This window comes from Neltuma alba, unplaced genomic scaffold (assembly GCF_004799145.2).
Source record: "Neltuma alba isolate B1F8T4 unplaced genomic scaffold, ASM479914v2 tig00002944_pilon, whole genome shotgun sequence".
In the NCBI taxonomy this organism is placed as follows: Eukaryota; Viridiplantae; Streptophyta; class Magnoliopsida; order Fabales; family Fabaceae; genus Neltuma; species Neltuma alba.
This window is the reverse complement of record NW_021633078.1, coordinates 154,614-167,203: the sequence shown is the minus strand read 5'-3', so window position 1 is coordinate 167,203 and position 12,590 is coordinate 154,614. Positions and strand designations below refer to the sequence as shown.

At 33.1% G+C, this 12,590-nt stretch overlaps 1 protein-coding gene across 1 annotated transcript; it reads right to left on the bottom strand.

Moving 5' to 3' along the window:
• Positions 1 to 4,587: 4,587 nt before the first annotated feature.
• On the bottom strand, positions 4,588 to 10,619 carry LOC114739865 (peroxisomal nicotinamide adenine dinucleotide carrier). The gene is made up of 11 exons (XM_028927968.1): positions 10,416 to 10,619; positions 10,259 to 10,348; positions 10,093 to 10,167; positions 9,662 to 9,792; positions 9,393 to 9,447; positions 8,797 to 8,949; positions 8,241 to 8,309; positions 8,052 to 8,159; positions 7,649 to 7,717; positions 6,604 to 6,658; positions 4,588 to 5,086 (listed from the first exon to the last, which is right to left on the bottom strand). The coding sequence occupies exons 1-11, from the start codon at positions 10,500 to 10,502 to the stop codon at positions 4,899 to 4,901; spliced, it is 1,080 nt and encodes a 359-aa protein (XP_028783801.1). The 5' UTR covers positions 10,503 to 10,619; the 3' UTR covers positions 4,588 to 4,898.
• Between the last annotated feature and the right edge of the window lie 1,971 nt (positions 10,620 to 12,590).

Below are 12,590 nucleotides of genomic sequence, written 5' to 3'. Positions count from 1 at the left end.
ATTTAATTGGGAATTATTTCAACAATTTAATTACCAATAACAAGTCTAGTATGAGAAATAATAAGTGTCGAAAAATTATTTATAATAATTTAAGTTTTATTAGAAATTGATATTATTTTCACAATTTAGTTAACGGTAAGTCTAGTATGAGAAATAGTAAATATTGAAAAGCTATCAACAATAACTTAAGTCTTATCAGAAATTAGTATTATTTTTATAATTTAATTGTCAATAACAAGTGTAGTATGAAAAATAATAAGTGTTAAAAAGCTATTTATAATGATTTCAATTTTAGCAGAAATTATCATTATTTTTACAATTTAGTTGTCAATAACAAGTCATCAATAATAAATCTAATATAAAAAATACTCCACTTTCGTTGAACTTCATCTTTAATATGACGAAATAGAGTAGAATCCATAGCCACACAACGGTAAAATGTGGCAATGAAAGGAGGAGGGTGAAGCAGAAACTCTATTATATTATATTTACCTTGTCATGAAATTAATGAATATATGTGTGTATGCAATAAGAAAACTGCAACTATCTAAATTCTTTTATCATATTTAAAAGATTGAATTAAAAGACAAAAGCACCGAGTTCATCATAATATTGTTAAACAAGTGTCATTAACAACGCGGTGGGAATCACATAGCGAGTTGCTGTAGCTACCTTCATTAGTTACTGTCTACCTGTCTCCGAATTCATTGATCATTAAGACGATTTAATAAGTTCGCGTGCCCCCATAAAAGTGAAGCAAGGTTAGTCCAAACTGGACATAATTTTAGCAGGGCCTGGTTGTGGACTACACATTCTTCACATGGTTAGGTCAGATTCGACTGCACCGTTTAGTACACTGATCGTTAAATGGAGGTTTGGGGGAGAAGGAGAGAAGAAGCACGAAAGAGAAGAAAAAAGAGAGAAAAAGGAAGAGGAAGAAGAGAGGGAAAGAAAAGAAGAGGATAATGGTTTTTTTTTTTTTCAAATATTTTACAATTCACATTTAAGATCCGATCCTTTTAAGCAATCTTGTTAGTTCAAGTGGAAATGCCATAATTTTAAAGGTTGTTATTTGTAATTTTCCCAAGTAATTTTACATCCCTAGTCAAGTGTTACAAGAAAAATAGTATAAAAAAAGTATTACAAGAATTTCGACTAGTAAAAGAAAATCACTCCTTCGGTGCAATTTGGGATTAATTTATCATTACATTCTTAATTTAAATTCATTACATGTCAACTTAAAAGCTTAGAAGTGTGAAATAAGAACCAAATGTCTTGCAATAATTTATAGCAAATTCACCATTATGCCGTTAATATTTAATCTGGTTTTTCATTTACTAGCTGCTTAGATCTAACGATCACTTGTTAGTCAATTTTTATTAATTGTTATGTTATTCTAGTCATTCATAATTAATGTTGCAATTGACTGAAGTATTTGTAAAACTAATCGTTATTCACTCATATCATATAATCATTTGGTAGTTAATTGTTGTCAATCACTATATTGTTTTAAATGAGTGTTTGTGAAAATAAGAGCCACTCAGTAGGGGGTGGGTGTTTGTGAAAATATTAGTCACTCGCCCAAATAGTATAATTTATTAGCTAATAAGTTGTTGTTATTTATTATTTCACTATTCTTGTAGTCATTTATGATTAATTTTGAGTTATTTGTGAAAAACTAAAATACACACAATTTTCGTAAATTTTGGGTCAGTTGTGCACAACTTCCCTAACCTTTAAATGTTTAAATTAAGAACACTGATGTTTGATGTTGTGACTATAAACTTCCCCACAGTTAAAATTACCATTAATTTTAACGGTTTTTGCATGAAATTAGAGATTTTTTTGGAATACTTAAAATAAAATAATTAAAAATATAAAATAATTTTAAAAACATTTAAAATATTTACCTGACCATATCGTTTTTTTAATAAAAAGTATAAAATACTTAAAATTGCATGTCAAATGATGACTATTATTTTCGTAATTGATATAGTATATAATAAAAATTCAAAAATTGTAACATGATAAAAATCATTAAAGTTAACGGTAATTTTAATAGCAGGAGGGTTTATAATCAAAACACAAAATATTAAGGTTCTTAATTTAAGCTTTTAAAGATTAGGGAGGTGACTAACCCAAAATTTAGGAAAGTTTTATGTATTTTAGCCTTTGTGAAAATAACCACTACTCCTTTAAATAATATTGCTATTAATTTAAGTATTGACGTGAAAAGTCTAATCTATTATTTAGCATTATATTATTGAGAAACTTTGGTAGTTCAATGGTTACATCTTTTTGTCCCCAAAAGGTGGTGAGAGGAAATTTGCCATCTTGTTAAAACAAACTGAGAGGTTTATAATCAATTACTAACTTCTTTTTTCCAACATCTTAACATAAATTTGGCAGCCACCGACACTGGCTAGTGGCTACCCACTACTGTCAGCAATTTAGAGGTGCACATGAGCAGGGCTGGGCTGGGCAGGGCAGGATAGGACCCCTGCCCGATACCCAACTCAAAGTATGAACAGGTTGTATTTTGCAGCCCGCTGCTCGGCCCTGCCCATAGAAGTCCTAACCATTTTGGGCTAGGCATGGACGGGCTGGGCAGGGTGAGCTTTGCTGTCCAAATGGTGATGACCTACCGATATTACATGTAAAAAAACTTTCGTCCATACCTAAAATTATCCAGAAATAATTCAAAACAAGTCTTAGCAAATATCCTAATAAATAATATTCATAATCTATTTAAAACAAAACAACTTTCAAGATTGTAATTAAAGTCTTGAAATTCAAACGGTTTGCATCAATCTCCAGAAAGTTGAGAAAAGAATAAAATATCTGAAAAAAATTGAAGAGGAGTTGAAGCACATTGAGATTAGGGGTGTTCAATTCGTCCCGTCCCGGTTCCGATGAGTTCGGGACAGGACGAGACAAAAAAAATTTTAGGACAGGACAGGTACGGGCCGAGCGGGACACGGGACGGGGCTGTCCCGTCTCGTCCCGTCCTAGGGTATTTTTTTTAAAAAAATTATTTATTAATAATTATTGATTATTTAATTTACTTATTAATAATAATTATTATTTTTATAGTGATTTTTAGCTCTTAAGTTGTAATATTATCTTAACAAAATCTCATTCCTTAATAAAATAATTCATAAAGACATTATATAGTGTTTTTTTTCTGTATTTTTTTACAGTATTATTTTTACATCTTTTTTATACTATATAATTGAGCTTTCTACATAATATTTTTTTATGATGTTTTTATCTTTAGAAGTCTAATAAAAAATAAGCATTATAACATAAAAAAATTCATATAAAAAATTATAGTATTTTTAAAAAAAAAGGGGGAAGGGGGACAGGACAGGACAGGACACGGGACAGAATCCCTGTCCCGTCCCTATTCACCGAGACGGGCCTGTCCCAGTCCCGTTTCGTCTCATGAACACCCCGAATTGAGATATTCCATTAAGAGCCGAGAATGGTGATATAATAGAAGTTTGATTATCCATTCAAGTGGCAAAAATTAAATGTTACCTAAAGGATTACAAAAGGATATTAAAATTGAAGCAATGGGCTAACAGAAACAACATAGACCATATAAAAATAAGGTGAAAATAATTGTAAAAAGAAAAATAAAAAATCTTATAATCTTATAATAATTTAATACAACCACTATTAATATGTAAATACTTATTACGCGATACAATACATGTAGCAGTCCATACAACTAAAAAACTTATTTCCATTACATGATTTGTTCATAAAAAATTAATACAAAATAACTAAATATAAATTAAATAAAAAATAAAACATGTAATTCAGATAATTAAACCCAATTTTCTTTCCATGCTCCTACCCTAATCTTGTTTTCTATCTTGTATAAATATTCAAAATTGTTGATTTATACAAATATGTAATGTATGAACTCCATTCTCTAACAAAGAAAGTTGTTAATGACATAAAGAGAAAGGTTGACTCACAAATAGCTAACATGACAGCAGCAATACACAATAAGATATACCTAGTAAAGTTCATGAAAAACAAGTTAAAAGTAAGATACTACTGCTTCATTAAAAGAATTAGATCTCCTAAAATGAAAAACTAATAAACATATAATAATAACAAATTAAATTGCAAAGAGGAGGGAGATAACTTTTTTTTTTTGGGTAAAAAAATGTAATATATTAATATTATTTCACAAATTATAATATATATATATATATATATATAATCCAGACAAGGCCAAATAGGCAACCCGGCCCATGAAATACCCAGTTCAGAGATGCCCATTCCTTTTCAGGTTCTTTTTTTTCCGGATTGGGCTAAGCAATTTTTCTTCTGGTTCAGGCGAACTCAGCGAGCATTTAGACCTCATGCACACCCCTAGTCAGCATCACCCTTAGTCAGCATCAGATGGAGGCTAACTTCTTTTTTTCCCCTCGTAAAGTGAGGAGAAAAACGCCAATTCACCAAATTCTGAAGTTCCAAATGAGTGTCTTTGGAGTGATTTGGGATTTTAGTGAAGTAGGGGATGAGTTGGGTTTTAATCATTTTAGGGCAATTAATTGACTTTTCCCCCTATTTGATGCTTGAAAAAATCAAATTCTGATTTATTAATTACCCAAATTATACAAGTATAAATTTACAATTACATTAAACTATGAAACATGTTTAAATAATTAAAATCCTCATTTCTCATTCTACTTTATCAAGCAGGAAACATTCTCCCAAGTGACTGAATTTTTTTTTTTTTTGGTATTTACTTGACTCTTTAATCAAGGGACAAATATAAATCAGATGCCCACAGTTGATTGCCCACAAGATAGCTCATAATCCAGGCCCGTAGTCAACTTATCCATTATTTGCGTTTTGCACAATGCACAGGCATGCTTTCAATGGCTGCTTAAGAGAAGTTTCTTACTCTTATCTGCCAAAGCCAGGTAAGCCTTAACAAGTTCCTCCTTGACCATGAATAGAACAGAAGCAGCAAAAACACTCTGCACTATCTTTGTGCTCATCCCCTTATAAAATCCGGGTAATCCCTCATAACGGATTATTTTAAGTATTGCATCGAAAGTACCTACATTCACAGCATTATTAGAAGGAAGGAATACATTGAGCACAGGGAGGAAGACAAACAACATGGTAGCTGTCCTCTTTCTTCAGATATTTCAAGATCATTAGTAAAGGTGGGTAGTGATATGAAATTGAAAATTGTAAAGAAGAGTCCGTTATGATTGTTACATATGATTGATATAGAGGGAAAGAAACATAAGGAGTTGAGGCAACACTCAGAAAAGTTCAAACAAGATGACTTTACCAAATAATTCGAAGGAAAAGAAACACAACTACTTAAACGAAATCATTCACTTAGTAACGGAACAGAAGCCGCTTAAATCCCATAGACTGGACGCAAATCATTTTGTTTCTTCAACGAGAACGCTAACAAAAAAGCAGAGGCATATCACAACAATGGCAGAGATGTCTTACACAGACAAAAAATATGGGAATCATAAACCAATTCATGTTTGTGACACTAGCCATCTTCCAAATCCACCCATTACCTTTCCCATGACCTCTGCCCACTCTTCCGTCAGTCCCTACAAGCCTTCCTAGTAACACCCACTTTAGGTCGATTGTATTCCACCGCCCAAAATGGTAAATTACTAGCTTCTATGGTCCTGTTCAATGATATTGACCACACCAACATCACCTCTCATTGATTCCGCTCTCACTTTGTGCATTTGTACATCAGATTAATAAATCATATCTGTTAATATTATCTGGTTTTATATCATGTATAATAATTTATTACCTTCGGTTTTTAATATAAAAACTAGTATAGAATTGTATTTGGTCATAAATATAAGACCTCAATCCACTTTGCCTCTCAAATTTATAATTCAATCTCCAAAATACCCCTATTGATTACACATGCCAAGGGGGTTTCCATCTAAGGGCAGTCATGATTAAGAAGATACTTTAAGAAATTCAACTCATATTTACTACAAATATCTAATTTAACAAACTTTATTAATCAACTCAAATTAGTTAAGTAGCCTTTATATTAAAGACCGGAGGTAATAATTCAGTACTAATGACAGCCAACATAATATATAATTTTTCCAACCATAATAGTGTTTTATTACACATTCATATGAAAGTAGGTAAAAAAATTAAAAATAAGATACGGATATATTTGTCCACATGTCAATATTTTTCCTTTCCCTCTCCTAAACAAAATAAGTAACACTAAAATCTCTCCCTTCCATTAAGCCCCTTCCCTCTCTCCCCTTCCATCTAACCAGACATAGTAAAACTTACGACACTGACTCACCGACAATAATATCGCACATCCTTAAAATAATTGAAACTTCCGTGACGACCATCTGCAGATAAGAATAGTGATAATACTTAAGAGATTTTTAGTGTGTCTGTATTTCGTTTTATCAAGGCCTACGTACGTTTAGCATATGGAACAAATTGTAGCTTCTTCACAAAAATTGCCTTGGAACACGTGATACTGGTTACTCAAGCATACGCGTTCAGAATTTAACAACCAATTCAAGCAATTAATGAATCTTGCAAAACGCAAACCTGAGTATCTTAACGAGCTACTTCCACCGATCTCCTGTTTAGCTTGAAGCCTTGACTGAAAGTGAGAATATATGAAGCAGTGAGGGACGCCAGAAATATATAAGAGAGAGGCAAATGAGCATACATGCTTACACCTGTGCCTGTCCTGACTGTTGAATAGTCAGTTATATACAAATTATTGCCAACAAGGCTGGTAGAGAACAACCATTAGTCGAATGTTTGTTACTTGTGCACGTGTGTTTCCAAGTCCTCGTGCTGAATACTCGACAAAATGAGATTATTGAAAGCAAATTTGCAACAGAATGAACTCCAGTTGCAAAATGATGCTTGGCATGGTTTTGGGCGCAAACTGATTTTTTTTAACCCAAGAGTCGCTTTAAAATTGAAGCAACTTTTTCCTACTTTTGGCTATTGACTTTTCCTCAAATTTAAACCTTTTCAAACCAACTTTTTAATATGTTATCCAAATAAGTTTCTGTCAAACTGACTTTTTTATAAAATTCTATCTAAATATGAATCATACTACCTCCTGTCTTTAATATAAAAGCTAGTTGACTAACTTAAGTAGATTAGGAAAACTAGTTAAATTAGTTATTTGTAATAAGTATTGTTTACCCTAAAATATCTTTACTAAGTGTATTGGCTAAAACTACTATTATCACAAGGACTATCATGAAAAAAAAAAAAAGATAAATATGAGAGACAAAATGGATTGAGATCTTATATTTAAGATTAAAATAAAAGTCAAACAAGTTCTTATATTAATGACCGGAGGTAATATTATACTAATTAACTCTTACTCCAATTTCAATTGGCAAAAATCAGTTGAGATAAAAGTCACTTTTGCAAATGCTAATACAAACAAGCCCACATATTGAGTTCAGGAATTCTTTATGTGAAAAATTGATTCATAAACTATAGAACAATATTCATTGAGGGTATAGTTTCTTTCAAGACGCTGATGAGGATGAATTGCACTTTATCACCATATTTAACAAAATATTATAATTAAATAGAAACATAAAAGAATAACTGATGAATTTACCTTGACAACCAACAGTGGATATGTTGAGACAGTAGCTCCAAGTTTTGCTAAGGCTCCCAGCATAAAGACCTTCATAAAAAAACAAGATGTTTGCTAACAAGCACAAACCGAAATAAACAGAACAAGCGACAATCAGTGGACAGGTGGTCGCACAACTTACTTAACACTTCAATCTTCTAAAAGTACTTTAACTTGTTCAGAAGAAATCTTTTTAGGCAGAAATAATGCAACTTCTCGGAGGATAAAATCTCCTCAAACCACAAATGACAAGAAAATCCTCAAAACAGAACAAAGAACAAAAGACAAGAGCTCTCCCATTCATTTGCAAATCAGATACAGTAACCCTTATGGGGAAAAAACCCTAGTGCAGAGCACTAAAGCAGTTACCATATCTCATACATACCTCAAAAGCAGTTACGTTTCTATTCCCCTGATTCTTAGCCACACGTTTTGCCTTTAAATGCTTCAACGAGCTCTCATAGATCATGAACTGGATCGATGGATTGCACACCTGGAATGAGATTTCCAATTTATAAGGGGTTTGGAAGCACTAAAATTGAATTTAGCACATCAAAATAAAGACGAGGCTCACCATAATCAAAGAAGGGATGACACCCTTCCAAAATCCAACAACACCAGCCTCACTAAAGATTTCATTTGCCTTGCATCCAAAACAAAAAACAGTGTCACCATAAACAGAAGTAAAACCACTTGAGTTTGGAAAGGCAACAATTTTACAACCACAAGGTCCACAGCCCTAAAAATGATGTATTTTTATTATAATGAAATCCATCTCAAGATGAACAATGATGCGTGACAGGAGGTAAATCAAAGTCATTAGCTGTTTACAACATAGATAATGAAGCATCTGAAATTGAAAAGGCAACCATGAGGAAAGGTGGGGCAAAAAGAGCAAGAGTTGACTAACACCTGATTAAGAGAAACACACGAAAAATAAATTTCTAATAAACATTGAAGTTGTTCTTGCAAGCAGCAAAAGCCAAAGAATTATTCTTCAAGATATGTAGAGCCAATATATATTACAGATATGTATGAAAGCAGTGAGAGAATGAAAGAAAAAGATGCCCATGCCCTAATCAATGTAAGACTAAGACCAAGGAATAAAGTTGAAGAAGCTAGAGACTAACCGCATGTACAGTACCATATGGTTGGGGTTTTATAGATTCCAGTTGAGCTAATTTTTCTTGCAATGTTGAATCAGCAGAACTGCTTTCTGATGCTTCTCTGCGCAAAGCTTCCTTCTTTCCCTCCATAATTTTTCTTTCTGCTTGAGTATGTGTCTAAAACCAAACAAAACGTCACACACAAAATGATTAAAAGGGAACCACAGCAATCTAAAAATATCTTTTGGCTTTATCTCCTTTGTTGTAACTTCCTTAATAAATATATTGATGTTCTGCAGGATATAATCCAGTCCATGCATAGAGTGGCTTGACAACTTTTGTATCCATCCAATCAAGATCCAGGTTCAAAAAATGTTTTGAAAAATCAACAGAATCCAAACCATAAAACTTGGAAAACAGGGGAAACAAAGATGGAGACTCTCCAAGGCATTTGCTGCATTCTGTACCCTTCATGCGAGTGAAAGTATATTAGCCTATTCACTTGCTACATACCAAAAATTGATGGATAAGTGTAGATACCATGTAACACGGATATTATTTTACCGACAATAAAAAAAATAAAGCAAATTAATATAGAACTAGGGGGAATTAAAAAGCACCTGCATGCGAGTCACTATAACCCATATTGGGTTGGTAAACAGAACATTCAAGGACCTGCACAACCAAACATTCGGAATACAAAATCAAACAATTATGATCTGTTCACTGTAGACCATAAGTAAAAGTAACTGACTTTCCTCGTCAGTCAGGTTAAGTATTGCATATAAAATAGGGGTCGCATGCGCGAGCGCGCGCGCGAGAGAGAGAGAGAGCATGCATTTTCTGCGAAATGTAACATTTTAATGGACGTGGCGTCATAAATAGTCACCCAGCAATAGCAGCCACGGCAAGCCACCCAAGCATGCCAACAGTACCATCTCCATGTCCTTTGACTTTGCGGGCAGCAGCAATGGCTACAGCCTTATTTTTAAAAACTTGATAAAAGTAGTAGTAAATGCCCTGATAGAAATTAAAAAATATACAATTTAGATCACAGCCAACAGACCAATGAAAAGCGTGCATAAGAGCTTGAATGCTATTCATTTACGCATGTTATAGCTGAATAGTTAGATACGTAGTTAAAATTGACACTAAGGGTGTTAGAAATCCCAGAGAATTGACATGTTGAGTGGGTTCATGTTGTTAGATTCAGGGAGCATTCCCTGATAGCAGAAACTCATTACATCAGTTCAATAAACAACAGAAACTGCCTCCAACTACTGTACGGACAAAGAGGAGTAATGAGCTGAGGGATGTGACCTGAGAAGCAGCGGTTCCAAGGAGAGAAGGCTTGAGGCCACTGTATAGTCCGCCCCACCCCTCGCTTTTAACAACCTAACAAGGATTCATAACCACAGTATCATCAGCAAACACTAAATAGGTGAAAAAGAAGCAAGACACGAGAGAGAAAGAGCAAAATTTGTACCTGAAGGATCTGAAGAAGCGTGTTAGGGGAATGAGGAAGGCCCAGCTTCTTGCCCTTGAGCGTTCTCTCGGTTTGCTGGCGAGTATTTACCTGCCATGGAAATTGAATTTGATAAGGGAAAGGCAAGTGGGGGAAGAGAAGCAAGGGGGTAGGGTACCGTTTGAAGAGGATAAGTTATGATTTGAGCAATAATGCCACCGCCTGCACCGGCCAGCCCGTTGGCCACAGCATTAGATTCTGACATGATTAGTTATATGCTGTCTTCCTCTTCTTCTTCTTCCGATGACTTAGTCTGCACTCCCAGTCTCTGTGGTAGAGTTTGACGCATGCACCCCAGAGATGGGCGGAAACATGGACATTGAGTCACTTGACTTCACCTGGTCACACGTTAAGGGCATGTTTGGTTTGAGGGGAGGGTACGGGAGGGAGAGGTAGACGAGGGGAGGGGAGGTCATCCTCATCTTGTTTGATTTGATTAAAAAGGAAAGGGGAGGAGGATATTTAATGATTCCTTGTTTGGTTCAAGGAGGGGAGAGAAGGGATAGTAATAATCAATTTATCATTTTACCCTTACATATTAGTTTATGTTTTTTTATTGATATATTATATAAATTAATTTACATCTTAATTTAAATCATATAATTTAATAAAAATTCAGTCTTATCATGTTAATATGTGTATTAAAAAATTGATACAGTAATTTTTTATTCTAATTAATATAATAATATATTTAAAATAATCAAATTAACAAATTTTATATGCTCTAAGAAAAATGAAATTTTATTCTCTTTAGGCTATCTTTTTTTTCAGCTTTAAAATATATTTAATAAATAATATATTTATTAAAAAAATTAATTTTATAATATTATAATTTTTTATTTAAATAATTTTTTATTTTTAAATATTTTTTATAATATATTTTTAATTATAATAACGTATATATTTTTTATTTTTTACTTAGGATAATATATTTTTTATTTGAAATAAATATTATAATAATATATTTTATGGATAGAAGTGGAATATTAAAAAATATATAAGGGCATAATAGTTCAAAAATTTGGCTCCCCTCCAAAATTTTTAACCAAATGAGGAGAGGGGCTCCCTCCCCTCCCCCCAACCAAACAAACCCTAAGAGATTCAAAGGATTTTTTTAGTTGAGAATAATTTTGTATTTACCCAAATGCCACCGACATTTTTTTTTTAAATTTTTACTTTTAGGGAAGTTCTAGGGTAAAGGAAGGGGGAAGGAGGGAGTAGATATAAAGGGATGGGGTATCGATTATAAGGGTGTTTGGATGGAAACCAAACCATGGTTTCAGAAGTAATTTTACGGTTTACGAGGTAAATATGTGGAGGAGTTTATCTCGATTTACGAAAAAGTACTTCTAAGAAACACTTTTCAGGGTATCCAAACACCCCCTATAACGAAAAAGTACTTCTAAGAAACACTTTTCAGGGTATCCAAACACCCCCTATAAGTTTCTCCAAACTTCAAAAGAAGGGCGGCGTGGCAGAAACTGATAAAACGGGTGTATTTACTTCAACATCTTGGTTAATAGTTCCCATAGTGCAACGTTTAGGTAAATATGTTTACTATTTATAGTATTTTAGTAAAAATGTCCGTTTTCATTACATTGATGATCCACGATTCGAGGGTTTGAATTTTTTTTTTGAAAAGAAATATTTTACAGATATAACTGAATGTATCAAACTTTCATTTGTTAGCTAATCACGTTTTTTAGATAAATAAATATGCGAGAATCGTTTTAAGATGATGTGTCTCCAATATTTTTTTCATAACGTGTGTCCAATATTTAACATCTATTTGGCTGTGATATTTATAAAAGATCAAGTATGTCTCCCTTGCAATTTTAATGGATAAGTAGGATTGTTTACAACTTATGAATAAGAGGGGTAATGGACTTACATTATTGTATTTATCTCAATTGAAGATTGATGATATTGATAAAGAGAATTCCTTTTTTGGGATGAAAATTTAAAAAAAAGTGTCTTTAATATTTGGAAAAGTTAGTCTCCTAGTTTCTCAACTTATAATTCGATCTCGTGCATAACACTGGCATCTCTTTTTCCCTCTGAGTTTGCACGCTCCTCTGTTTTGCCTTCACTTCATAGGCCCAAACCAATGATCGAGGATGATGACAGATTATGACCCACAAGGACAAGGCCTTAATATTCGCAACATCTTGGTTAACTTCAGTTAACCAATTAAATAACATTATATCGGTTTCTTTAAAAAATTTGCGTTCTTTTTGCCCCGTTCATTATTGATGAGCCGCTAACAAAGATGAGGTTAAAAAGGACTATTTTC

What these genes read in the sequence shown, in the direction of transcription:
- LOC114739865 (XM_028927968.1), bottom strand. Translation starts at nt 10,502, where the DNA reads ATGTCAGAATCTAATGCTGTGGCCAACGGGCTGGCCGGTGCAGGCGGT. An exon ending in TAACTTATCCTCTTCAAACG is followed by an intron (nt 10,349 to 10,415) that starts GTACCCTACCCC and finishes TTTCCATGGCAG; the next exon opens with GTAAATACTCGCCAGCAAAC. An exon ending in ATCCACTGTTGGTTGTCAAG is followed by an intron (nt 6,659 to 7,648) that starts GTAAATTCATCA and finishes TCTCACTTTCAG; the next exon opens with TCAAGGCTTCAAGCTAAACA.